At 37.2% G+C, this 25561-nt stretch overlaps 1 protein-coding gene across 1 annotated transcript in view; it reads left to right on the top strand.

Annotated features, from left to right (window-relative positions):
• Positions 1-6989: 6989 nt before the first annotated feature.
• slc17a6a (solute carrier family 17 member 6a) overlaps positions 6990-25561 on the top strand; it is a 60683-nt gene continuing 42111 nt past the window's right edge. Inside the window, exons 1-3 of the mRNA XM_073049732.1 lie at positions 6990-7831; positions 9514-9766; positions 10178-10296. Coding sequence (XP_072905833.1) covers positions 7746-7831; positions 9514-9766; positions 10178-10296 — 458 coding nt within the window. The 5' untranslated portion in view covers positions 6990-7745. The remainder of the gene's footprint in view (positions 7832-9513; positions 9767-10177; positions 10297-25561) is intronic.

Genomic DNA, 25561 nt, shown 5'->3' with positions numbered 1-25561 from the left:
TGAAATGGCATGCATTAATTTGTAGAACTACAGAAATTGTTGATTTGTGCACCACTGCCATTTGCTTTGCACATCAACAATTGAACAGTTAGACTTGCTCTTTAATCTTGTCGCAAGAATTTGCCTAGCTGTAGTTGCAAGTACTTTTTAATCAATGTAACAATTGCTGAACACTAATAAGCTTCTTGCTCAGTAAGTACAAATTAATCTGTAATCCTCATTTCTTCCCCTTGACTAACTAGAGGTTTTAAATCTGATTTTACATGTATATGCGAGAAATGCAAAAGTTGACTACCATACGAAAATGTCTAACTAGTAACAGGCAATGCTGGATCCTCTAGTTCAGCAGAATGTTAAGTGTAATCTGTGAATGAAATGGATTCTGTTAAGCATGAAAAAGAATAAGATGATCTGATCCATTGTTTCCTCTCCACTTACCATGATACCCTTTTTTATGCCATCACAATGCCCCCCCCCCCAACCAAACCAAGCAGTTTAGCAACATCTTGGGAGGGGAAAAAAAGTGTTCTTGGCAAATTGATGTCTTCTGTTAGTTAACCAAGATGTATCTTATGAATTTGGAGCAGGAATAGATATCTTGATCCCTTGAGCTTGTGCAGCCATTCAGTATGATTGCAGTAGACAAGATTAGTCCCCTTGAATAGCCCCTTAATTTGATACCGTTAAAGTAGATGACAGCAAAACATTTAAAATAAATTAAATCTACAGTGGTTATTCCTAATTTCCCTCTTGCCTATTAAGTAATCTCTCCAGGTGAGTGTATATTCATTATGAAAACATCAAATACTAATTACACCACAAAAAAATGCAGACAGTGACCATCCTGAACAAGAGAAAGTTTATCCAACTTTTCACTTTGCACTTGGTTACATTACCAGAGTCAGTACTCCCCAGTCTCCCATTGGGCATTACCTTGGGCTGGGAGTCCCATAAATACGTACTATTCCAACAGAAGCAGGTTACAGGCTTTGTATTCTGGTAAGTGCTTTGTAGATAGTGATAAATCAGGCATGTGAAGATGCACTCTCCATATGGGTAAGTGCAGATCCAAAAATATTCAAGAAACTCTTCATCAAGGGCAAAGTAGGCAACTTAAGAGAATCCTTATCCATCTTACTAAATAATCACTCCATTATCACCAGCAAACCATGGTTATATGAACCAGCAAACGAAATGTATTACGGCATCTTGTCAAAACCTCCAAAGTGTACCCTGCCAGTTGTCTAATTTACAAGACATCAGTACTCTGAAATATTTTATTGCTTCACTGATGGAATATTTCATTTTCATAGATCAAATCTTGACTGATTGACTTGATTGGAGGGAGAATAAAAAATCTATCTGATTGCTGTTAAGTGTACAAAACTGAAAGAGTTCTGTATGAGTTGCCCTACAAATGTTAGGCTAAACAAAGATTGTTTTAAAAAAAAGTAACACAAAATGCTTCAGTAGGTCAGGCAGTATGTTTGGAGAGAAATAAAGAACTGATGTTTGAGGCTGAAGCTTGAAACATTGGGTCTTTATTCCTCTCCATAGATGCTGCCTGGCCTCCCTCTAGTATACAGTGTGTGTGTTAGTCTGAATTTCCAGCATCTGCAGAATCTCTTGTTTTTAGGATTGTGCTGGTCTGCTTTTGCAGAACTCGGTCCTATTTTTCGCTGTGGCTGACTGTGACATTAGAGATGACAGCTGTGTCCTGTAGTCATGAACAAATAAACTCAAGTACTTTGATTCCAGTGGTGAGAATTTGGCATCTCAGGATCAAGGGTTTGCCAGCATTGCTGGCTTCCCATGGGTGCAGAATATCAGTGCCTGCACTTGTGATCCTACGAGGATGGGCTTGTAATTACAATGTAATTAATACAAAGTGCAGGCATTTGTAAATCCTGAGAAAAATGACAATGCCATGTTTTCTGGCAGCTTGCACGATTTTTTTTTTTATCCTTCACAAGTCTGCACTACCTGCTATTTTCAGAAGTCAACAGTACTGGAAGGGACGAGTCTTCAGGGGTGTGGGGGGGGGGGGGGGCTACACTGTATCTTGATGGTTTTGGACCTGAGTGAACACTCACTTCTTCAGATAGAATTGATACAATGACTGGAATACAATTATGAAGATGAAAATTGAGTTCTGTTATTTTCATGAATCCTGTGATACACAGCGATATTTGTATAGCTGGGAATCCCTGAAGAGATTCGCTTGATTGTTGTTTAGACTTAAGGTCTTCGGTTATGGGGTGGGGGGGGGGGGTGTGAGGAATGGAGGAAGAGATAGGGAAAAACTGAGCTTGTTTTATTTGGAGAGAAGGCTAGCAGGTGACCTGTTTGGTATATATAAAATTGAAAGGTTTGACAGGGTAAATTGTTGGATCTAACTTCGCTTCTCTCTTCTCTTCCCCCCCCCCCCCCCCCATAACGATCATATCAAAGACTAGCTGTAAGCTTGAGAAGAGTGCAAATGGTTAAAGCATATGTGGATATGGTCAAAATGGAGGCAAACGGGATTAGTGTAAACGGGCAAAAGTGTAGATATGGGTGTGTTGAGCTGGAGTGCTCATCTCTGCCCTGTGCAATTCTATAACACGATGACCTCATGATAGTGGGCTGTATACATGTAACCTGGCAGCGTGCTTGAGGGGGTACAGCAAGGAGACTCAGCCTGCATATCACAAAACACAGAGGACTGGCAGGGCAAGAGGTCTGGAGGATAATGAAGATTCTAAGGTATTGGTCATATTCGGCATCGGAGCTTCATCTCTCGGCAGAGTAGGGCAGGTAGAAAACGTGCAAAGAGACAGGAGATTCTTTTGTATGAGTAGTGAGACATTTCTTATCAGTTGTGTGCGCTGTCAGAGATATTCTCCACACTCCATCTCATGGTACACCAGAAACAGCCAAGACTGCCCAGTTGAAGCATAATATTCCTTCAAATGCCTCTTTGTGGTCCACATGTACTGATTACAACGCATTACAGAAATTAATATCTGCTCTAATTACTTGCACTATTTGACGTGACATATTTCTATATTCATTGATGAATGGCATCTTACGAAGAGTCTGTGAAATAATTCAATCAGTTCCATAGATGCCAGCTTACTCCCACAATAAATAAGCTACATCCTAAACACTTTCATGCATGCATAACAATTCCGAACTTGCAGACTAATTTCAAAGAAGCAGTACTAAAGATTTCACATAGCTGCTTCTTGTGTCCTGGTTTCAACCTTTATTTCTGTGCCTAGAACGAGAACGATCTTCATCTTCACTGAGAAGGGAAAATGGACTCGAGAAGACTGCCTCTCACTTGGGAATTTTCCTCTCGTCCTTTGCTATTTTATTCCACGTGGAGGACATGACAGACATTGATTCACTTTTTCATAGAGAAACACAAAAAACCTACAGCACAATACAGGCCCTTCGACCTACAATACTGTGCCGAACATGTACCTACTTCAGAAATTGCCTAGGGTTACTCATAGCCCTCTATTTTTCTAAGCTCCATGTACCTCTCCAGGAGTCTCTTAAAAGACCTTTCCGTATCCCCCTCCATCACAGTCGCCGGCAGCCCATTCCACGCACTCACCGGTCTCTGCGTAAAAAAAAACTTACCCCTGACAATCCCTCTGTACCTATTTCCAAGCACCTTAAAACTGCTCTCTCGTGTTAGCCATTACAGCACTGGGAAAAAAGCCTTTGACTATCCACAGGATCAATGCCTTTCATCATCTTATACACCTTTTCATTAAGTGGCGTTCGGCGCCCTAAACAACGTGTTTTTTTTTTGCATATGTTAGGGTGAGAGGGTAGGGAAGATTGAATCGAATAACAGTATGGAAGTAAGAACAAGTGCGAATATGGTCTCATGTTAAGTGCATCTGCACGAGAGTTGAACCGCAACTCACCTTAAACTATCGTGTGAGGTCATGGAACATGTTCCAGTATTACTCCATTGAGTATGGGTTCTTGCTCCTGGAGGAGACGCTCCAGTTATCTGTCAGATTCTTCTTCAGGTGGCTCCCACTGACATTCCATTCCCTATAGCATATCTCATCTCAGAATCAGAATCAGGTTTACTATCACTGATAGATGTCGTGAATTTTTTTGTTATGCGGCAGCAGTATATTGAAATATATAATAAAAATATATGGTAAGAAGTATCTAGATACATATTTAAAAACCTGAATAGGTAGAATAGGCGTCATTCAATGTCTGCAGTGAGATGCTGAAGATGTTCTATAGGTCAGTTGTGGAGAGCGCCCTCTTCTTTGTGGTGGCGTGTTGGGGAGGAAGCATTAAGAAGAGGGACGCCTCACGTCTTAATAAGCTGGTAAGGAGGGCGGGCTCTGTCGTGGGCAAAGTACTGGAGAGTTTAACATCGGTAGCTGAGCGAAGGGCGCTGAGTAGGCTACGGTCAATTATGGAAAACCCTGAACATCCTCTACATAGCACCATCCAGAGACAGAGAAGCAGTTTCAGTGACAGGTTACTGTCGATGCAATGCTCCTCAGACAGGATGAAGAGGTCAATACTCCCCAATGCCATTAGGCTTTACAATTCAACTGCCAGGACTTAAGAACTTTTTTTAAAGCTATTATTAATGCTTTTTTGAGTTAGTGATTTAGATGCATATCATATTATTACTGAGTTAAGTATTGTATGTAATGAGTTTTTGCTACAACAAGTGTATGGGACATTGGAAAAAATGTTGAATTTCCCCATGGGGATGAATAAAGTATCTATCTATCTATCTATCTATCATTAGTTAGGTTGCCCTTTTGATTACTAATTTAATTTGATCAGCACATTGTGGGTCGAAGGGCTTGTTCCTGTGCTGTTGGCGGAGGCTGTGCTCTGTGTAGTGCAAAAAGAAAAAAAGTAGTGAGGTAGTGCTCATAGATTCAATGTCCATTCAGAAATCTTATGACAGAGGGGAAGAAGCTATTCCTAAAATATTGAGTGTGTGCCTTCAGGCTCGTGTACCGCTTCCCTGATAGAAGCAATGAGAGGAGAGTATGTCCGGGGTGATGGATACCGCCCCTTTGAGGCATCGAGTATTCCTATCTGTAAATCCGACCTCCCTCTCCCCTGCATCTCCCCCACTTCTTTCTATAGCAGCCATAATGTGTACAGCTGCGGTCTGTAGTCAGCATAGATCCCTTAAGGGCTAGCGCCAGTCTGTCATTGCTGTAGACAGTGTGAGCTGCAGGTAAGTTACAGGCAGCATTCTCTCCACCTGGATTTACGTGGTTCTCGTTTTAGACTTCTCCCTATTATAAAACACACCAACATATTTGCACGCTAGTAATCAAGTCACAAACAAGAGAAAATCTGCGGATGCATCTGCGCATTTGCTAATTGTCGTTTGCCGTCTTAATGAACTTCTTTTGATGAGGGACCTGAGTTGTTCTTAATGTCACCTGCAGCCATGTCTTAGCACATTGAAGAGGTGCAATTCAATTTTCAGTCAAGGGCCTCAAACTATTTGGTCTATCTGACTTCTCAGGGCTGCACAACAAGAGTTCAAATGGTAAGAATGTATAAATTGATCCGACAGGGAATGGGTAAAATTTTCCACTTAATGGATTAGTTTTTGCATCAACTAATAACGATTTAAAATCAAACCCGCATATGAAAAGGGAATCATTTTGCTAATTGTACATTTGTATGTGAAGTATGTAACGATCCTGTCCCTAGCAGTAAGCTATCACAAAACTGTCAATAACATGAGGAATAGGAGAAGGTGTACGTCTTTCTCCCAGTCATGAAGCCAGTGCTTGAACTTCGTCATCAGCTACGTTTTCCTGCTGTATGCTCATGAGACTTGATTTCATCAGCGCCTCAGAATCCACAATTCCATTTGTAAGTGCCAGCGTGCCACCAAATTGGCAAAGTACCCGAAAGCTCAAGAGTTTCTGAGAACAGAATTGGCCCTATGGGGATGGTTTTCTGGGATGTAACAGAACATCTAATATGTTGTGTGTTTAAGTACTTTTTTTCTTAGATGGGCTGTTCAAATTTGCTTTTATCCTGCAACATAATTTTTTATCCCCTCTTGTTATTTCTTTCTTGTTCCAGACTACTAAAGAACGTTTTCGGATTTTGAAACTTAAAAGTATTGTTGCGCTTCACGAATTTTAAACACCTTTGAATGCTTATATACTCCATTTTGTAATAGATTTAGGGGTGATTTTAAAATATGATTTGTCTTAAACGAATTGTGTTGAAGAAAATATCTAATTTTCTTTTAGATATACGATAAACTATATTATGCAGCTTAAATTTCAAGTTTTATGATTACAGGTCGTATAAGATATTGCATAGGAATTTAATACATGTATTTACGAATCAGAGATTTTCAGGTATAAATTTATGGAATAAAGAATTATATGACAGTAATTGTAAAACTATATCTCTCATAGACAAGTGCAAATATCCAAAAACACGTTTATGAAAGGTATCATGTGATCCATTCTGACCCATCTAATGCAAAAAAAAATGGAACTACAGTGTGTCGAAATGGGATACGAGTTTACCCCTCAAAATCGCGGATGATTCACACAGGGTGAGTCCGAACAGTATCAGGATAAACCACTAGGCGGAGACGTGGGCCATAAAGCGTGAGCCTTAAATGAACCACTGTTAATTTGGTATGACAACCTGTTCCGATCCTACAGTAGGTTTTAAAGCAACCACATGCTATGCTTAAGTACGAAACATGATGCAGAATAAAATATCTGTACAAATAACAGTGGGGTGAAATATTAAACTGTCTGTAATTTGAATTGACAGGACAAAGAACAGCTATGAAAATGTACAAAACTATTTCATTTAAATAAAGTGAACTGTTAGATCCGCTGTAAAAATGCACTGCAATGCGTAAGAATGGTATTGCAAAAACCAGGAACTTGATTTTTTTTCAATAGAAAGAGAAGCTGCGAACGTGAGGTTCTTGATTTGGTGCACATTCAACAAATCAAAGGGCTGGGAGCCCACATCTATTCAAAGCTAAATGTGAATGTCATAGTTTAAATTGACGTCAGGGTGGGGAGAACATGCGGGAATTGAAAGAAAACTTGTCAATTTTTAATAAACTTCAATCTCCGCGAGGCAATGACACAGGCAAAGAACCTGCGGTGAGATATCGAACCTTTGATGCCGTTTCCATAGCATCCACAACCCAAGTAAGCGCTTGGTGACGGTGAGGGATTTGCTCTAATCCGGTCAAATCCCAGAGAAAGTTGGCGATTGAACCAACACCCTCTTGTTCTAACGCAATTCAGTTACGCGCTGCTACTGTCCAAGGTGCTGAATACGGTATCTGCCAAAGTATTCCAATGATCGATTGCGCCAGGTAGCTTTGTTTCTTCTCTGCATGCGACTGAAAAGTCGTGCTTATTTAGATACTTTATTAACCTTGATCTACAGACTACATCCGTGGATTATATTTTTTTAAACAGCAACAATACATTTTCTGATGCTGGATACCCTAAACATCATGGCTGTTTCTGAATCTTCAGTGGCTGGACGCGGGCAACCAAATAAGACTGCCTCATTTCCTCTTTGAACTTCGAATCACAGCAGCATATCGGGTCTTATGTATGAGTCGTACGCTCCTCTGTAGCTTGAGAGCACTTGATCGTTTCACCACGTTAATTCTAATGAACTGTCATTATCTCTAGCATGACACTTTCCTAAGAGTTTCTGCCTGATCACTTTCTGAGGGTATGGATACGGTTAAGGAACGGGTCTTTGCTCCTAGCAAAGAGGGGCTGAAAAATTTTGCCGGGAAATCTCTTGGTCACCTGTACAGGTAAGACTTCTAAAATAATTGTCATTCTGCAAATCTATATACACATTAAAGAACATCTCTTAAATATACCTGAATCGTATTTAGAGAAAATATCACAAATAAAACATAGATTAAAACGTGATTATAATGTTGTAAAATTATGAAAATCTTCTGTTGACTTAATGTATGCTGCTTATAATTTGTGCATGATGTTCTGTCACACAACGTTCTCTTATTACCCCTTTCCCCAATAATTACCTGTATATTTGCCTTTGCTAGTAACACTCAGAACCGAGTAAGTTAAACATGGCTGCCCATAATTTGCCCAGAAGTGTCAGCTATACTAGTGTTAAACATTTTTTCGAATATGGAGTTAAGTGACCGTTGTAAATGTGAGTTTTGCCGTGGTTTTGGAACAATCCACTTATTGCAAATATGGTTCCATTCCACAGCTGTTTTAATGTAATCTCCACCTTTGGGATCAGCCTGAAACATGTAAATAATTAATATCATAAGGGATGTGTGCTTCTACATTTGACAGCTCTCTGCATTATCCAAAGCGCTGCATACATATCGATCTGTTTAATAATATATCTATACCACCGTGTCTTTCAATCAAAACAACAATCACGCCAAGCCGTTTCCCACCCCCTTCCTTCCACCACCTACAACTATAATATTGATATGGATCTTTGCGGTATAATTAGTCAAAGTTTTTTTTTCCATTAAAGGTTCATCAGTCTATTTACACAAATGTTTATAGAGACGCGGGTATTTTGAAGATTAAAAATCGGTTTGATATAAGCACCTAAATACATTGGTCCTAACCTCAAGCACTCTTTGGCCTACTCGTCAATTTATTTGCTATACAGTATATGCTTTCATTTCAGCAAACATTTCCCTTTTACATCAAGATTGCAATAAAACACACACGTTGGATTATACTCTAGCCAATTAATATTTCTTTTGACATATCAGTGCATTATGAGTTGCAACCTCTCCTGCTTGTTGCATCAAAGCAGGGCAACGCCATTAATACCTATGAAATTCAAGTTCTTTTTTGCTCATTTCACTCGGTGTGTTTTTCCTGAATTTTCATACTATTTCCATATAAATCAGTCTCAGTAGGTATTTTGGGCTTCCACTACCTGCGTTAAAAAATCACCAAACATTATTTCTATATCCGATTTATTAAAACAATGCAAGACCTATTGTTTCCAGATTACCTTTGTAAATAATGAATTTCGTTTCTATTTTAACGAAGATTCGTATTGCAGTAAAAACACATCTCAGACTGAACTCAGATCTTTAATTATAACCCGCAAATTCCATATATATTGCGCGTTAAAATACGTTTTCACGGACATCATTGTAGACAAATACAGTATATTAAAAACCTGACTGATAATTACAGGGAGTACTTGCTCCTGATTATAATCAAATCTGTTTTTGCTTCCCATATTGAACTGATACTCTGTGGTGGTTATCAAGGGTTTTTTTTAAAAAAAAAAATCGGATTCATGTGACATATAAAACGAATACCTAGCAAAGGCAAAATATTTGATGTACAACTATCATAAGTGATTGAATCCTTGCGACCAAATTGAAACAATAAAATTGAAAAACGGCGCTTCTGATGGATGGAAGCAACCCTAAAGAAATTAATGTTTCTGTGGAATAAATGCCATTGTTTTCTGATGCAGAGTGTTGGAAAAGAGACAGCAACATGGGGAAAATATCGAGTTGACTGAGGATGGAAAGGTACAGAACGTCCGCCCCAAGAAACCGCCTCTCTGCGATTGCACCTGTTTCGGGTTACCTCGCAGGTACATCATCGCCATCATGAGTGGTCTGGGCTTCTGCATCTCCTTTGGCATCAGGTGTAACCTTGGCGTGGCCATCGTGGATATGGTCAACAACAGTACCATACACCACGGGAATACAATCATTAAAAAGGTGAGAAGGGCACGCCCACAGCCTAGATTCCAAATATTCTGTTGATTTCGGCTAAATCCCACAACATCAAAATACTCATTTTAATATACTTCGCTTTGAATCCATTTGGATGTTTGCTGCATTGGATGTATAACATTCCTTTGTCAGACTGCCCCTTTGTAAGCCACTTCGATTTGCGTTAAAATTAGAATGGACCTCGGCTCAACTGAGCTCGGCTCGGCTCGGCTCTCTCGTTGTCCGTTGATTGTAAATGCAAATACTCCTTTTAAATTGACCTCTAATGTTAAACAAATTTCCGATCATTTTGAAGCGTACACGCATGCCTTAATATGTCTAAACAACTCATTACAGTTTTGCCAACATGTAATCTAACTTGCATTTCCCTACTCTCTTCATCTCTTTTTCCACAAGAAAGCGACATTTAACTGGGATCCCGAGACTGTGGGAATGATCCACGGGTCCTTTTTCTGGGGGTATATCGTAACTCAGATTCCTGGAGGCTATATAGCATCAAGATTGGCAGCAAACAGGTAAAATAATTTGAGGGGAATAAATTAATTGTCTGATAGTCTGACGCAGAGTCGGCAATACAAAAATCGAGAATTAGCAATTGCGGATCGTGAAATTATTCGGGATTTACTTCAAAAATGTTCATTTTCCTAAATGATCCATTTTGTAAAGTGGTAACTTTAATATCAAAGAAGGCAGTTGAACAAAACTAACTGAACGGAATTTGCGTTAAGTTTAAAAACTATTTTAATGAAGGAAATGCTATCACGCTAAATGGGATGCCACAGTAGCATCATGCGCCCCAAGTTCCGGACTCCTGTCTTAATTAGACTTGGCTTTTCGCCACAGGTCGAAGATGCCATTTTCAAACGCTAAACTTGACTTAGCGCCCATCCTCCATATTTAGAGCATCAGGGCAGCTGAAAACCTATTGAGATCTGACTATTTTAGTTTACGTTTAAATTGACCACGCTAGTTAGAATTACACAGGAATTAAACGATTCAATAATATAACAAATCATAAAACACATAATTTTTTTTCGAAAATCAGATTAACTTTATATTATCTTTCAAAATCATATTGTCTTTGCGTTTTCTTTGCTTCAATAACAGGATGCAATGCTTTAATCTGCATTTCTCCCCCCCCCCCCCCGGTAGTTTTTAGGTGTTTATGGATTTTCTTCCACAACCAACACCTCTCCCCCAGTACAGTGCCAGTTTACGTTTCCTTATTACAATTTGATTGAATGGATAATGGAAAGATTTGAAAGACAACTCAGGGTGTTGTTTGAGATACAGAGGCGAGTTGGGTAGCAGGTTGTGGACGACCCGTTTCCATGGAGTTTGTTAATATTTCGGTACTCAGGGGGTTTCATCCAACCTGTTAATTGGATCCCTTGAGTTTTAGACCTAGTTCATTTTAATCCGAGTCACGCACTCGCGTCTAATTCAGCCAGGCAGTAGGAAACTAAAATTATGTTCAAGCCTGCTTCAAACGTCTCGGCCGTGTGTACAATATTTTATATAAATAGCTGCAGAGGAACGTGTCCGGTGTAGTTACTGCAGTGAACGAAATGATTTGCGTAACATTGCGACAAGATCGACCCCTTCTCGAGCGGATTGCTAAAAGTTGCAATGCCCACAGAAGACCCCCTTCCATTCAGGATCGGCCAATGATGAATTTTGTACACGAAATATGTTATTTCATTCGGATAATTCGTATGAAACAGTTTAATGCAACACTACAATGTGATAAACACTGTGTTAAGGAGTAAAAGCTAATCCTCATTGTCTGTCGTGCAGACAGTGCGGTATCTATCCTCGTGTTTACAGGTTTATACAATAACAACAAGTTGCGTGCGAACTGTAGGGGTAGCGCACAGAAGAATATCAGAATCCTGTGTGAAAAACATTTGCAAAATAGAACTGAAGTGTGCGAATGTTCGTATTAATTAACCTCAGAAAATATTGGCTATATCTGTTAAAGCAACGATATATTCCAATATTGTTTAAACATTTTGCTAGTGGAATATGGCGGTGGTGTTTTAATATTGCAATTGTTTAACATTCAGTTTCAGATAGACTCTTCCTTATTAATATAAACGGTTACACTTTTAGAATAAGTGCTTTATTTATTGCCCGTCCTAATAATCCGACATAGGCATGTGTATGTTTGATACGTACTTATAACCTTTACTAGTCCCTTATAAATACTCCACCCTTCAAGAAAAGGAGTCTCCAGACAATAGCTCATCGCGATGTAGTAAGGATTTGAGATATCTACCGGGAATTTTCAAAGGTGCTATGCAACGATGTGGACTTGTTTGGTGGGATAATCCTTAAAAACATTCTCATCAACTTTGGGGTTTTTAAATAACATAAGTGTAGTATTTTTAACAGCAGAAACATTGCTCGATATTACATCGTCTGAAATCGTGTATGAAACTAGCACATTCACATATTAATCTTGAATTTACTATTTTCTTACATGATTTCAGACAATACAATACCAGGCTTGAAAGAATAATTACTGCCTAACAATGTCGCTAAAATTATTTATTTCATGCGGCAAATACGTTGATATATTGTTTCTCTTGATCCGAGTAGACAGGTTGCACGATACCTGACCATTTGTTTGTTCCCCAATGGAAAATAGATGGAATGAATTAAAATATGCCTGCCGAGATGAAAAAGTCGCTCTGCGTTATATCGATAAACAATAGCACTCCAGTGATGAACTCAGAGATTCTGTAAATATCCTCTCCTTCACCTTATTCTGGCTCCCTCCCCCTTCCTATCCAGTCCTGATGAAGGGTCTAGACTCGAATCGTTGATTGTTTATTCCTTTCCCTGGCTGCTGCCTGACATGCTGAGTTCCTCCAGCATTTTGAATGTACTTTCCAGTGATAGTGTGTTTTTGGTAATCATTTCTAGTCACTACGAATAAACCTGCAGATTTAATTTAAAAAAAACAAACACCCTTGGCTCTTGTCTCGATTCCCATGCTAAAGCGTTAGTAAGAGTGTGGAGAACACTTCTCCTGGTTACTTAGATGAAAACGACAAGCTAGAGGAGAACTGTAGTTAGATTCACCCTACTCACACTATGGGCGTTTAATTGTGCGCCCGAGTTTACGGCTTATTATCTGCAATGGTCACTTGGAAATTATAGATGAAATGCATCTTCACTCTGGCCCAAGTAGATTTGATATGGCGTTCTTACAATCATTGGAGACAGACTTTGGAGGAACCATACCTTAATAAATTACACCAAATACATCTACATCAACCATGGATATGCGCGCACAACAAACGTCTTCCATGCTCCCACGGCATTTTTCTGGCTATAATTATAGTTAAACGAGGAATATAAGAAAAATCCAAAATACGTGTATGTTTCTCAGCTTGCTCAGACACTTTGAGGAATTCCATGGAAATTAAATGCTGAATTCATCGTAGCCTATGGCAGCATGCTTATCCAAACTTTTATTGGGACTTCATAGCTTCACCAGTCAGTTTATTATTACAAAATATTGGTTAACTTTAGTATTAACAGCAGCAAAACACACAAAAACATGAATTCATTAAAGATGCACCTAACAGTCAATTTATGTACACTTCGCTCTTGGGGAAAAAAAGCGTTTAAAAGTTCACAGTTATGCATGTTTAGATTTCCGGCAGTTGTCTTTCATCTTTCCTGGCTTTGTCTGTGTACTGTACATTGCGACCATCTGATAGCGCTTATTGCCCTCCCGTACGGGTTGTGTGGTTATGCGACAATACAGTCAGAAAACTCAAATTTACTTAGAGCGATTTTGTTAAGGAGAATATTATTGCAGCGGAAGTTGGGGCACCATTGGATGTTAATTTCATTTTATGTTCTTTCTTGACTAATTACAATATAGGAAATGAACAATAGTTCCTAATGAATAAGTTATATAAAACCTTTGGGCGACTCATCGGTATTACTGAAATTTAAAGGTTTAAAATTTCAACAAATGCAACACTTTTTCAAAATCCTACAGAGAAGTTCTTTGTGTGCAAGAACACCATGTCGAAATATCACTTGATCCAATCCATTCATTCATATATTTTGACAACGCTTCTTCTTCCTCTCTAACTTTCCCCGATAGATTAAAATAACCTTGTGATTAACTTTAAAAATCAACTTTCTCAATGAAATGGCTATATTTGGATTCAATGTTTTTTCTTTGACGTTGCCAATGACACATTGCATCACTATCCAATGAAAACCTTCTAACAGATCCTATCAGTTTTACAAATGAGATCCAAGGGAGTCACATTTCCGGTTCCGATACCGTAGAAGTGAACACGTGAGCTTCATTAACGTGGATGGGTATCTTTGCGGAGCGAGAAGAAAACTCCTGTCAGATTATTTTTTTTTTGCGTTCTACGCTACTCACGAGTCATTACATGACTCCATTTGCGACCTGAAGAGGAACCATCCGGTTTGTGCCCGAGGAAGCACTTACTGCATGAGATTCTGCAATGTAAACAAACTAGCCGGCAACAGTACGTTAATCAAGTATACAAGTGGACTGAGAGAACCAGTTAATTGTGCCCAGAAGTTTGATAAAGGGACGCCGAGTTGGTTTATTTCAGAATAGAAACTCAGAACTAGGAACTAAAATAATTCCACCAGATTAAATGCTAAACTCAAACTCATCCTGACAACCAGATAGCTCGATATGTGCAAGAATAATCTGTAAAGATCTTTTATATAAAAAAAATCATAGTTGACAATTGATTTACTAATTGGGAGTCAGTAACAGGCTGCAATCTAATTCAAATGTTATCATTGAAAACTAGAAAGTACAATTGACTTGGTCATTAATGTCACCAGAATTCTGGAATAGTATTTATATTTGATAATTAATCTTGTTTCCTTTTGTCTTGTCCTTAGAAACATAGAGAGCAGTTTTTTAAGAAACTTAATTTGAGTTTCACATGGTGGATAATCCAGTCAGCATTCTCCATTGCTCAGTTATGATGATGAGATCCAAGCTGTTGGATCTTGATTTTTTGCGATCCAAAGGTTTCTTGGAAGTAAAGACTGAGGCATAAAGATTATTGCTTATAATTGTTTTATTAAGTGTTACAAGAGCAGAATTCAAGCAAGAAAGAGTAGCCAAGAAAACAGGAAAAAGTAGTCATGGTCTTCTCTACTCAAACTAGAGAAAAACAAAATTTCAGAGGTAACAATTTGTCTATAAACAGCCGGATTCGAGTAGTATGACATCTGCTCTGGAAAATTAAGAACATTCTGGAAAAATATAGAAGCAATTACCATAATTACTGGAAAATTCACTGAATAATTACTCTATAAGTGGTCATATAGAAATATGATATCCTATATACATGTATATAGGTGATCATATTTTCTTCTGATTTGGATTAAATCTGATTCTGATATAAGCAGGCATAGGAAAGTTAAGCTACAAGAAAAATATCAGGAAAATAACAATCTTATGCCCTAATCCAATAAACTGTATATATTAACAGAATATGAATGTGTGTGTGTATATATATATATATGTATATATATATAAAAGTTGGCTACCATACACAATGCATAAGAAAACAGAAGATGACAGTAAAAATAAATTGCCTCTTAGCATCCATTTAACAAAAAGTAGCTGAGTCCATTTTCTCCTGTAACAATTTCATGAAATGTGATTTCAGTGAGATGTGTATTAAAAACATATGAAATAATTAAAAAGCCACCATGCTGATATTAATGACTTAAAAAAATTCGTCTGTTCAGTGCCTTCAGATGAATTACTTTTTGACTATAAAGGTTTTGCTTAAAAAAATCTCATGTGCAAACAAGTCCCTGAATGACATAATTCTGACCCACTGCCATGCCAAGTAGTTTAATTAGATGTAAACCAAGCTCCCTTAGTTAGTGTAAAACAAAAGCCTCACAATTACAATTATGTATTTGATTAAACTAGATCATCTATGAAATAAAACTAGCAAGGTCATGCACCAACATCTTCCTCATTGTTTATGAGGCGGTAGAGTCTGTAAACATCTTCATTGCTTTGATTCAGAAGAAAAAAGCCATTTTATAAGCAAAAATGGAACTGGCTAGAAGAATTAGAACTATGCTAACATAGTTAAAAACTGGCTATGATTTTCCTACAATGAGCATGTAGAAAAGGTAAGGTAAATGACAAATATTTGATTGATATTCCTTTATGATTAACTTCATATTGTCACCTTTATAAGTAACTACTAACATTCATAGTGAGCTGGAAGTACATTTTTACAAGTACTGGTACTGCTGACGCACAGTTGCCCCGAGGAAAATGAAGGACAGTTACATCAATTGGGGTTAGGTTAATAGACTAGTAAACAAAAGCCTGAATTATTGATGCAGGGACCAAAGTGGCTGGCGGATCTAAATTCAAGTAAACAAATAAATATAGGATCAAAAGCTAACCTTAATAAATGTAACCATCAAAGAACAGTAAATGTTCGTGTCTAGAATATATGTATCTGGCAAAAAAAATATTATTAAGCAATTAGCTTTTTTACTTTTAAAATCTGAAAATAACCTTTAATAGTGAATTTTAAGTGTTGTAAAAAATAAGTGCGAAAAGGCATTTTCAGTTTATTTACATTTATACATGAGGGCGATGAAGTTGGAGGCTGCTTACCAGCAATATCCTCTTTAAAGACTGCCCTTTATGTGATGGTGAAAACTGTCATTTATTTAATTTGTTTTTGCTCTACATTGTTACAGAACTTTACAACATTTAATTTTTTTTGCTGTATTTGCATTGATATGTTTAGCCTTAAAACCTAGAAGAATTGTTAAAATTCTAAGGAGATGACAGCATTTGGTATTTTTAAATTTATGCACAACCACTAAATGCTGTGCTGTAAAATCTCAAGCAATTCTCATGTAATCAGCACTTCAATGCAAATGACAATTCTCTGCCCCCCCATACACATGCCTATGAATGCCAGTATACTGTACAAAGTCATTGAAATTCTAAATCAAAAATTGCAAAAAATGGACATCTAAAATAACTGGAAATTCTAGAATCATTCTGGTTTCAGGTCAAAGAACTTGTTTTGATGCATGCCTGACCTGAAATATTAACTATGTTCCTCTTTCCAAGATGCCACCTGACCTATGGAGTGTTTCTGGCATTTTCTGTTTTAGCTTAAAACTACTAAGTTAAGGTGAGTACCTACCTGTGTCACCTGTGTCATCCAGGGAAAGAAACTGGCCTTCATGACTTGGCCTGTATGAAACTTCATACCTATCAATATCATGACTCCAAAGTACCTTCTGAATGACCAAGTTAGTAACTCAATTCATTGGTAACTAGAGATGACCAATAAATGCTGGACCAGCCAACAACATCCACGTTCCATAAAACAATAAATAAAAAAATAAGCAATAAATTTAAAAAGTTGTTGCCAACAATTACGTTATGGAAACTTAAATATTGCATTAAGCATCAATAAAGTACTTCAATCTTGAAATTATATACAGACAATAAATATAAATGTCTATTATACTTAAGCTTATGCAATAAATCATTTAAGATATGTTTGCCATCACCATTATAGCAGTAGAAAGAGATGTCAGATAATATTGAATAGCTGTGTTTATTATTCCACCATTTAATTTTGGGTATTCTACAGGTTTTTAATACTCCCTGCCAAATATTCAAAATTATAAACATGTAAATGAGACATACTATGTTTTCCCTCTGTCCCTCTCTCCTCTCCCTCTCCCTCAATATATGTGTATTGGTACAAATGCAAAGCAAATGCTTGTATTGATAAGCAGTTTTAAATATATTAATATTAATTTCCATGTAAATAAGTGATCTTTAAATATTAGAAACATTTATTTTAACTCAAAAATACAAGATAGTCTGCAGATGCTGGAAATCCAGAGTAACACACACACACACAAGGTGCTGGAGGAAATCAGCAGGTCAGGCAGCATCTATGGGGAGGAATAAACAGTTGATGTTTTGGGCTATTTTTATTCTAATTCTTTAATTTGATCCTACAGTACTACCCAAAGGCAGTCAAAGTCTCGTTATAAATTCTGTGTCAATTTCTGTATCATGTTCTTCCTAACAGAGAGGTCTTATTTATAACATTTATCTGACCACAAAATTAAATTGTTAATGCAAGTATTAAGTTTGCATCTCATATAATTATTTCTCCAAACATCTCTGGTAAACTTATTCTGATTATTGATGAGCCAGAAGATAGTCAATCCAGCTATTTCCAGCCAACTTGATAAAGTCATCTTTTGAAATCATTAACTTTTCTGAATATTTTTGTTGACTCATAATGAACCAATAGCCTAGACAATATTGAGAGAGGGGAAAGCAGACATACATATTAAATAGAAAATGTGGTTTTGAAGGAAAATTTTATTTTCTGTGCTGTTGATCATAATATTACCAAGGCGCTTTAATAAATCAGCCATTGCATTGAATGTGAGAATTGGTCTATCAAAAAATAGACCATAAGACATAAGAGCAGAATTAGGCCATTTCGTCCATCGGGGCTTTTCCACCATTCCACCATGGCTGATTTATTTTCCCTCTCAACCCTATTAGCTTGCCTTCTCCCCATAATCTTTGATGCCCTTACTAATCAAGGACCTATCAACTTTCACTTTAGATATACTCAATGATTTGGCCTCCACAGCCATTCCTGGCAATAAATTCCAGATTCACTTCCCTCTGGCTAAAGAAATTCCTCCTTATTTCTGTTCTAAATGTATGTCCCTTTGTTCTGAAGCTGTACCCTCTGGCACTAAACTCACCCACTATTGGAAACATCATCTCAACATCCACTCTATCTAGGCCTTTCAATATTCACCAGGTTTCAATGAGATTCCCTACCATTCCTCTAAACTTCAGTGAGGTATGCCCAAAGCCATCAAATGTTCTTCATATGTTAACTCTTTCATTCCTAGAATTATTCTTGAAACTTCCTCTGAACTCTCTCCAATGCCAGGACATCTTTTCTTAGATAAGGAGCCTAAAACTACTCACAATACTCCAAGTATGGTCTGATCAATGCCTTATAAAACCTAGTATTACATCCTTGCTGTTATATTCCAGTTCTCTCAAAATGAATGCTAGGATTGCATTTGCCATCCTTACTACCAACTCAACCGCAAGTTAATCTTTAGTGAATCCTGCAAGAGGACTCCCAAATTCCCCTGCATCTCTAATATTTGAATTTTCTCCCTGTTTAGAAAATAGTGTATGCCTTCATTCCTTCTACCAAAGTGCATGACCACACACTTCCCTACACTATTTTCCACCTGCCACTTTTTTGTTCATTCTCTCAACCTGTCTATGTCCTTCTACAGGCACCCTGTTTACTCAGCACTACCTGCCCCTCCACTTATCATTGCAAACTTGCACACAAAACCATCAATTCTGTCATTCAACCATTGATATATAATGTGGTAAGAACCAGTCCCCTGTATATATAGCCCTGCAGAACACCACTAGTTACCAGCAGCCAACCAGAATCGGCCCCCTTTCGTCCCACTCTTTGCCTCCTGTCATACCTCTATCCATACTAATATCTGCCCTGTAATACCATAGGGTCTTAGCTTGTTAAGCAGCCTCGTGCATGTCACCTTGATAAGGCCTTCTGAAAATCCAAATAAACAACATCCACTGATTCTCTTTTGTCTATCCTGCCTGTTATTTCCTCAAATACCTGTATTTCCCATTAAGGGGAATTTCCTTGAAGAATTTCCCTTAAGGAAACCATACTGACTTTGGGCTATTTTATCATGTCCCAGGTACTCTGAAACCTTATCCTTAATAATACTCTCCAACATCTTTTCAATCACTGAAGTCAAGCTAATTGGCCTATAATTTCTTTTCTTCTGTCTCCCTCCCTTCTGAAAGAGTGAGAGACATCTGCAATTTTCCAATCTTCCAGAACCATTCCAGAATCTAGTGATTTTTAAAAGACCATTACTAATGCCTCCAATATTTTCTCAGCTACCTCATTCAGGACCCTGGGGTGTAATCCATCTGATCCAGGTGACATCAATCTTCAGACCTTTCATCTTCCCAAGCACCTTCTCCTTAGTAATAGCAACTAAATTCACTTCTGCCCTTTGACACTCTTGAATTTCTAGCATACTGCCTGTGTCTTCCACAGTGAAAACTGATTCAAAACACTTATTCAGTTTGTCATCCGTTTGTTTCTCCCCCAGCAATACTCTTCCATTGTTATTTTCTAGCATTCTACCATCTACTTTCACCTCTCTTTTACTCTTTATATATCTCAAAAAAAACCCTTTGCTATCCTTTTCAATATTATTTGTTAGTTTAGTTTCATATTTCATCTTTTCTCTCCTTATGTCATTTTAGTTGCATTCTATTGCTTTTCAAAAGCATCCAAATTGTCCTAACTTCCCACTAATGTCAGCTATATTATATGCTCTCCCTTTTTCTTCTATGCTGAATTTGACTTCCTTGGTTTGCCATAGTTTCCCCATTCTCCCTTTAGAATACTTCTTCATCTTTGGGCTGTATCTATCCTGCACCTTCCACATTGTTCTCAGAATCTCCATTCCAGCCATTACTCTTTTGCCGTCATCCAAAATAAAGTCCCCTTCTAATCAACTTTGGCTAGCTCTGCTCTCATGCCTCTGTAATTCCCTTTACTCCACTATTATCAACCTGTAGAACAAGCCTAGCGTTTAAAATGATAACCAAACATCTCTACCCAGGGGAAATGTAGCCGTATTGTTACTGTCATTGAGTAAAACTTGGAGACATTGAACAGCTCTGAGCTTAGTTTAATACAATAAAACATATATGTCAAGTGTAAGTGCTTACAATTATTGTAGACATTATTTAACTTATTTTGTGCATCATTATCATGAACTGGGTTTCTGATTCTGTGTTAATATTTGAATTGAAAGGAGTCAATAGTATGGTAATATATTCTATTATAACCTTGCTTAGTAATTTCATTTAGTTTTTAATGGCTCAACTTTTGATGTCCTGTTCATTTACAATGTTAGCTCTCTGTTCTTGATATTTGTTCTAAGTTTACCCTTTCTTTCCTATACTTTTTGATATTTATCACTATGCAGGCATTTCTCTTCTATCTCCCTCACATTTCTTCTTCTAAACAGCTCCAAAGTTAAATTAAATCTATACCAACTCCCATCTTTGAGTAATTCGGGTTTTGGCACCTATGATAAATTCCTTAGATAATTTCTTCCTCCTTGATATCATCGGAATGAGTACTCATTTAATTTCATTCCGAAGAGGAATGAAAATAGGATAGAAAATTATCTGCATTAGTCAAAACTATTTACTTTTTAATAAACTTTAATAAAATGAACAGCTATGTTTATATTCTAGTACATAAAATTATAGAGATGTTGGCTTTCCTCTATTTCTGAATTTGAGCAATCGCTTTCAATGCTATAATGTGCAATAAATTTTCATCCACTTTTAACATGTACTGAACAATGCTCAAATAAGGGGAAAACTCTTTCTGTTAATGCTCTTTCTTTTGGACTAAGATAATTAGTATCAACTATACAGTATTACTATCTCCCATATTGTTTCATTTACTTCTTCTTTGAATAATATAATGACAAAAGAAATATTTTAGGACCAAAGTAGTACTTCGTAATTTTTGAGAACAAATTTTGTGTAGTCCTACAATATAATGTCAGTTTCTGGAGTAATATAATTTTCAATCCTCTTTTAGTGGTTTCACTGTTTTATGTAGCAATATGTTGTGGTATGATGCAGGCACTGGATTCCATGTATTTTTTTATGTGTGGGCAGTATTGCAATGAAAATTGAGAGGTTAAGGTACCATCATTATTAGAAAAGCAATGATTTATGGCTTTCTTATACAGGGTACAGAGAGGCAGATGGTCAATTCCCTTAATAACATTTAATGCAGTTATGTGACAGATGTAAAAAAATACATTGATGCAGGTTTCTATGTTGTTTTATATATACATATCCTGTACACAACACATATAAACTATATATATCATAATGCTGGCCCTTTGAAAGGTCTTAAAATTGCTCCATATAATTCAGATAAACTGTGAAATATAAACTTTTTGAATTGTGTATTTAAGAAAATAATGTAAATCACATGCAATTTCAATTTAGTAAAATATCTACATATATTACAATGATTTTATCAATTTTCTTCCTTGTATACTACTCAAAGCTAAGTATCATTTAACCACGTTACTTAAATACAGGAGTTAAATGAATATGTTGACTAGATGGTCTATAAAAAGGAAAATAATAATGATAACTTTATTTTTAGAGTACTTTTCAGACTGACAATGTAGTTCGAAGTGCTTTATAACAGAATAAAATACAAACAAAAATAAAATAAAAAGATAATTAAATGATGAAAAGGTGTTAGTTAATATCAAGGTTAAATAAATAGGTCTTGAGCTGGTGTTTACAAGTGCCAACTGAGTCTGCAACCTTTATAGCTTAGGAGCGTGGTTTAAAAAAGCTGACCTACCTATTATCTTTAGAGAAAGAGTGTTTAAATTTAAGAGACTGGTGGCAGAAGACCTGAGAACTCAAACGGTTCCAGTTATTATCGGAGAATATAAACGATATACAACCTGAACTACTTAGTCTTCACAGACATCCATGAAAACCAGATGACCTCCAAAAGAATGAATGACAGAAAAGTGTTAGAACCCCAAAGCACTATCTCCGCCCTCCTCCACACAAGCAGCTTCCCCCCACCCATTTTAGCAAAAAGCATCAGCACCCACCACCCACCAAGGTACAGCAAAGTACTGCAATCGTGATCTGTATGAGACCATGTTCCGCAGTCAACAAAACTATTGTTTACACGACAGTTTGACGTGCCACAGGCTCTCTCTCTCTCTCACTAATGAGGGGCAGAAGGATGTCACCAGTCCTTGAGCAGGATTAAAAAAGAAAAATGTACTCCATCCCAGACAATTAAGAGCTTTGAAAATAAGTAAGAGAACTTTAAAAATTTATTCTAAAAGATGTAGGAAGCCAATGCAGAGTAGCCAGTACAGGAGTGATATATTCCCTCATTCTGGTTTTGGTTAATAGTCTAGCAGCGGCATTTAAATGATTTGAAGTTTGTCAATAGAGTGCTTTGGAAGGCCAGTGAAAAGTACATTGCAGTAATCTAGTCTGTTCAATATAAAGGCAAGAATTTATTTTTCAGCATCATTATGTAATAGAAGAAAACATAACTTTGTAATATTTCTTAAATGTAGAAATGCTGCTCTGGTCATTTTCTTTATGTGGAATTTAAAATTTAAGCTTGAATCAAGGATAACACCCAGACTTACTTTACAAGGGGAGCCAAATTCACAAGTTATCAAGAATTTTATCTCTTTTGGCTTTGTGACCAATTCAGAAGTATTTCAGTTTTATCTTTATTTGGTTTTAGGAAATTATTGCTCATCCATTTTTTAAATTTCAACCATACCAGGTCAGAGAAGATAGGGTGTTACCATCATCAGGTTCAACTGAGATATAAAATTGTGTGTCATATATGTACTGAAATCAAATTTATCCTCTCTAATGATATCTCCCAAGGGGAGCATGTATAAGGAGAAGAGTGGGACCAACACAGCCTCCTTGGGCAACACCAAAATTGGTCTTCTAAACAGACAAAAAAAATCTCTCTAAAATTTATGAATGAACAGATTAAGAGCACTACTTAATGAGAACCATACAATTCAAATGAACTTTACCATAACATCCTTCCCTCTCCAGAAACCTATATTTTGTTATCACCTCCAGAATCCATGCCCATCCTTCTTGAACTCGAGTTTTGATACTCTGAAGTGAGTTCCTGACTCAGAATAAAATAATTCTAGTTGAACTGCGACAAAAGCAAACTATTCCTTTTTTATCTTCTTTATAATCTTCAAACTTACATAATATGTCACTTTCATGAAGACATTCACGAATTTCTACAGATGTACCATCGTAACTGGCTGAATCAGTGTCTGGTATGGGGGGTGGTGGGGGGCACTACACAGGATTAATATAAGCTGCAAAAAGTGGTAGACTCAGTCAGCTCCATCAAGGCACTTGCCTCTACAGAATCCAGGACATCTTCGAGGGGCGAAACCTCAGAAAGTCAGCATCCATCAGTAAGGACCCCCATCACCCAAGATGTGCACTTTTCTCATTGCTACCATCAGGGAGGAGGTACAGGAGCCTGAAGGCACACACTCAATGATTCGGGAATAGCTTCTTCCCCGCTGCCATCAGACTTTGGAATGGACATTGAACCCGTGAATACACTACTTGTTTTGATTATTCGGTTTTTTTATATAAGAAGTACGTTGAATAGTATATCCCCTCAAAACTGCCTTCAGGGCTTCCTAGTTAGTCCCTGCTGAGGAGGCCACAGGTGTATTTATCTCTAAATACACCTTGATTTGCTGTCTCATAGCTTCCCTAAATATTGAATCTTCTAACAAGGATGAATTAAATCTCCATCTATGTGACTGCATTCTCTCATACTGGGGTATTGTCTTTAGACAAACCCAAGCATGATCTGATGTTATAATATTACCAGCTGCACATTGAGACACAGACTGAATAAGTGACTTGGATATAAGGAAGAAATCAATCCTTGTTTTTTTTTTTGAACTGCTGAAAATATGTGTAATCCCTCCCATTGGGATTCATAAAGCGCCAAACCTGCACAAGCCCGAGGGCTTTACTCATTTTTTGCACCATCACAGTGAGTTTTGAGGTTCTATATGACAACATCTTACTACGGTCAATGATTGGATCCATTACCAAATTAAAATCTCCCCCAAGTATGATATCGTAAGCTCCAAATGAATGTAACTTTCCTTCAAGATCCACAAAAAATCTTGCATCTTCTATATTAGGTGCATATATGTTTGCTAAAATAATATGTTGCTTCTGTACTTCTGCCAAAATAATAAGAATTCTCCTTGCTTCATCTTTGATCTGTTTCTCACATCTGAACTGCAGCTGCCTATTGATAAGTGTTATAACTCCCCTGCTCTTAGTTGACCCTGCACTGTAAAAAAAAGATCTGTAAACCCCTCCTCCAGTATTTTACTGATCCCTCTGCTGATAAATGTGTTTACTGTAGAAATACCACATCCCATTTTTGTTTCTTAAGCTTATTCATTACTTTTCTCCTTTTTATAGGATTCCCCAGTCTGTTAACATTCCATGTGGTGAAACATGTTTTATCTGAATTACGAGAACCCATAGTTAGGACAAACAAACAAATACACTACAATATTTTGACACTGACTCATAAACCCCTTTTTTAAATTTAACATATATATTTACTGTAATTCACTATTGGTAATATTATGTATTGCAATGTACTGCTGCCACATAACAAAATATTTCATGCCATATGCCAATGATATTAAACCTAATTCTGATTCTGATGTCCAGCCCTACCAATCTCTCTTCACTTTCATTAACTTGGGCAAACATATTTTGTTCCATTCTTATTGGACATGATGACAGAATCACTAGCAATGGCTTTTCTTCCTAGTCATCTTTGGTTCTCATTAGCCTTGTTTATTCTTCAAATCAATGAGACAATTCTTTTTCTTATCTGTATATTTCCATCTGGCAACTCACCTGACAATGCAGTATCTGTCTTTGTCTATCTGCTGATAACACCCACCTCAAACTTATCTCTATTTCTCTGAGTCCTTCTTTTCTTCCTTACTTTCCCTCTGTCA

The sequence above is a fragment of the Hemitrygon akajei genome, chromosome 6 (genome assembly GCF_048418815.1).
Source record: "Hemitrygon akajei chromosome 6, sHemAka1.3, whole genome shotgun sequence".
NCBI lineage: Eukaryota > Metazoa > Chordata > Chondrichthyes > Myliobatiformes > Dasyatidae > Hemitrygon > Hemitrygon akajei.
The sequence above is the reverse complement of the archived record's forward strand: the minus strand, read 5'-3'. Positions and strand labels throughout refer to the sequence as shown.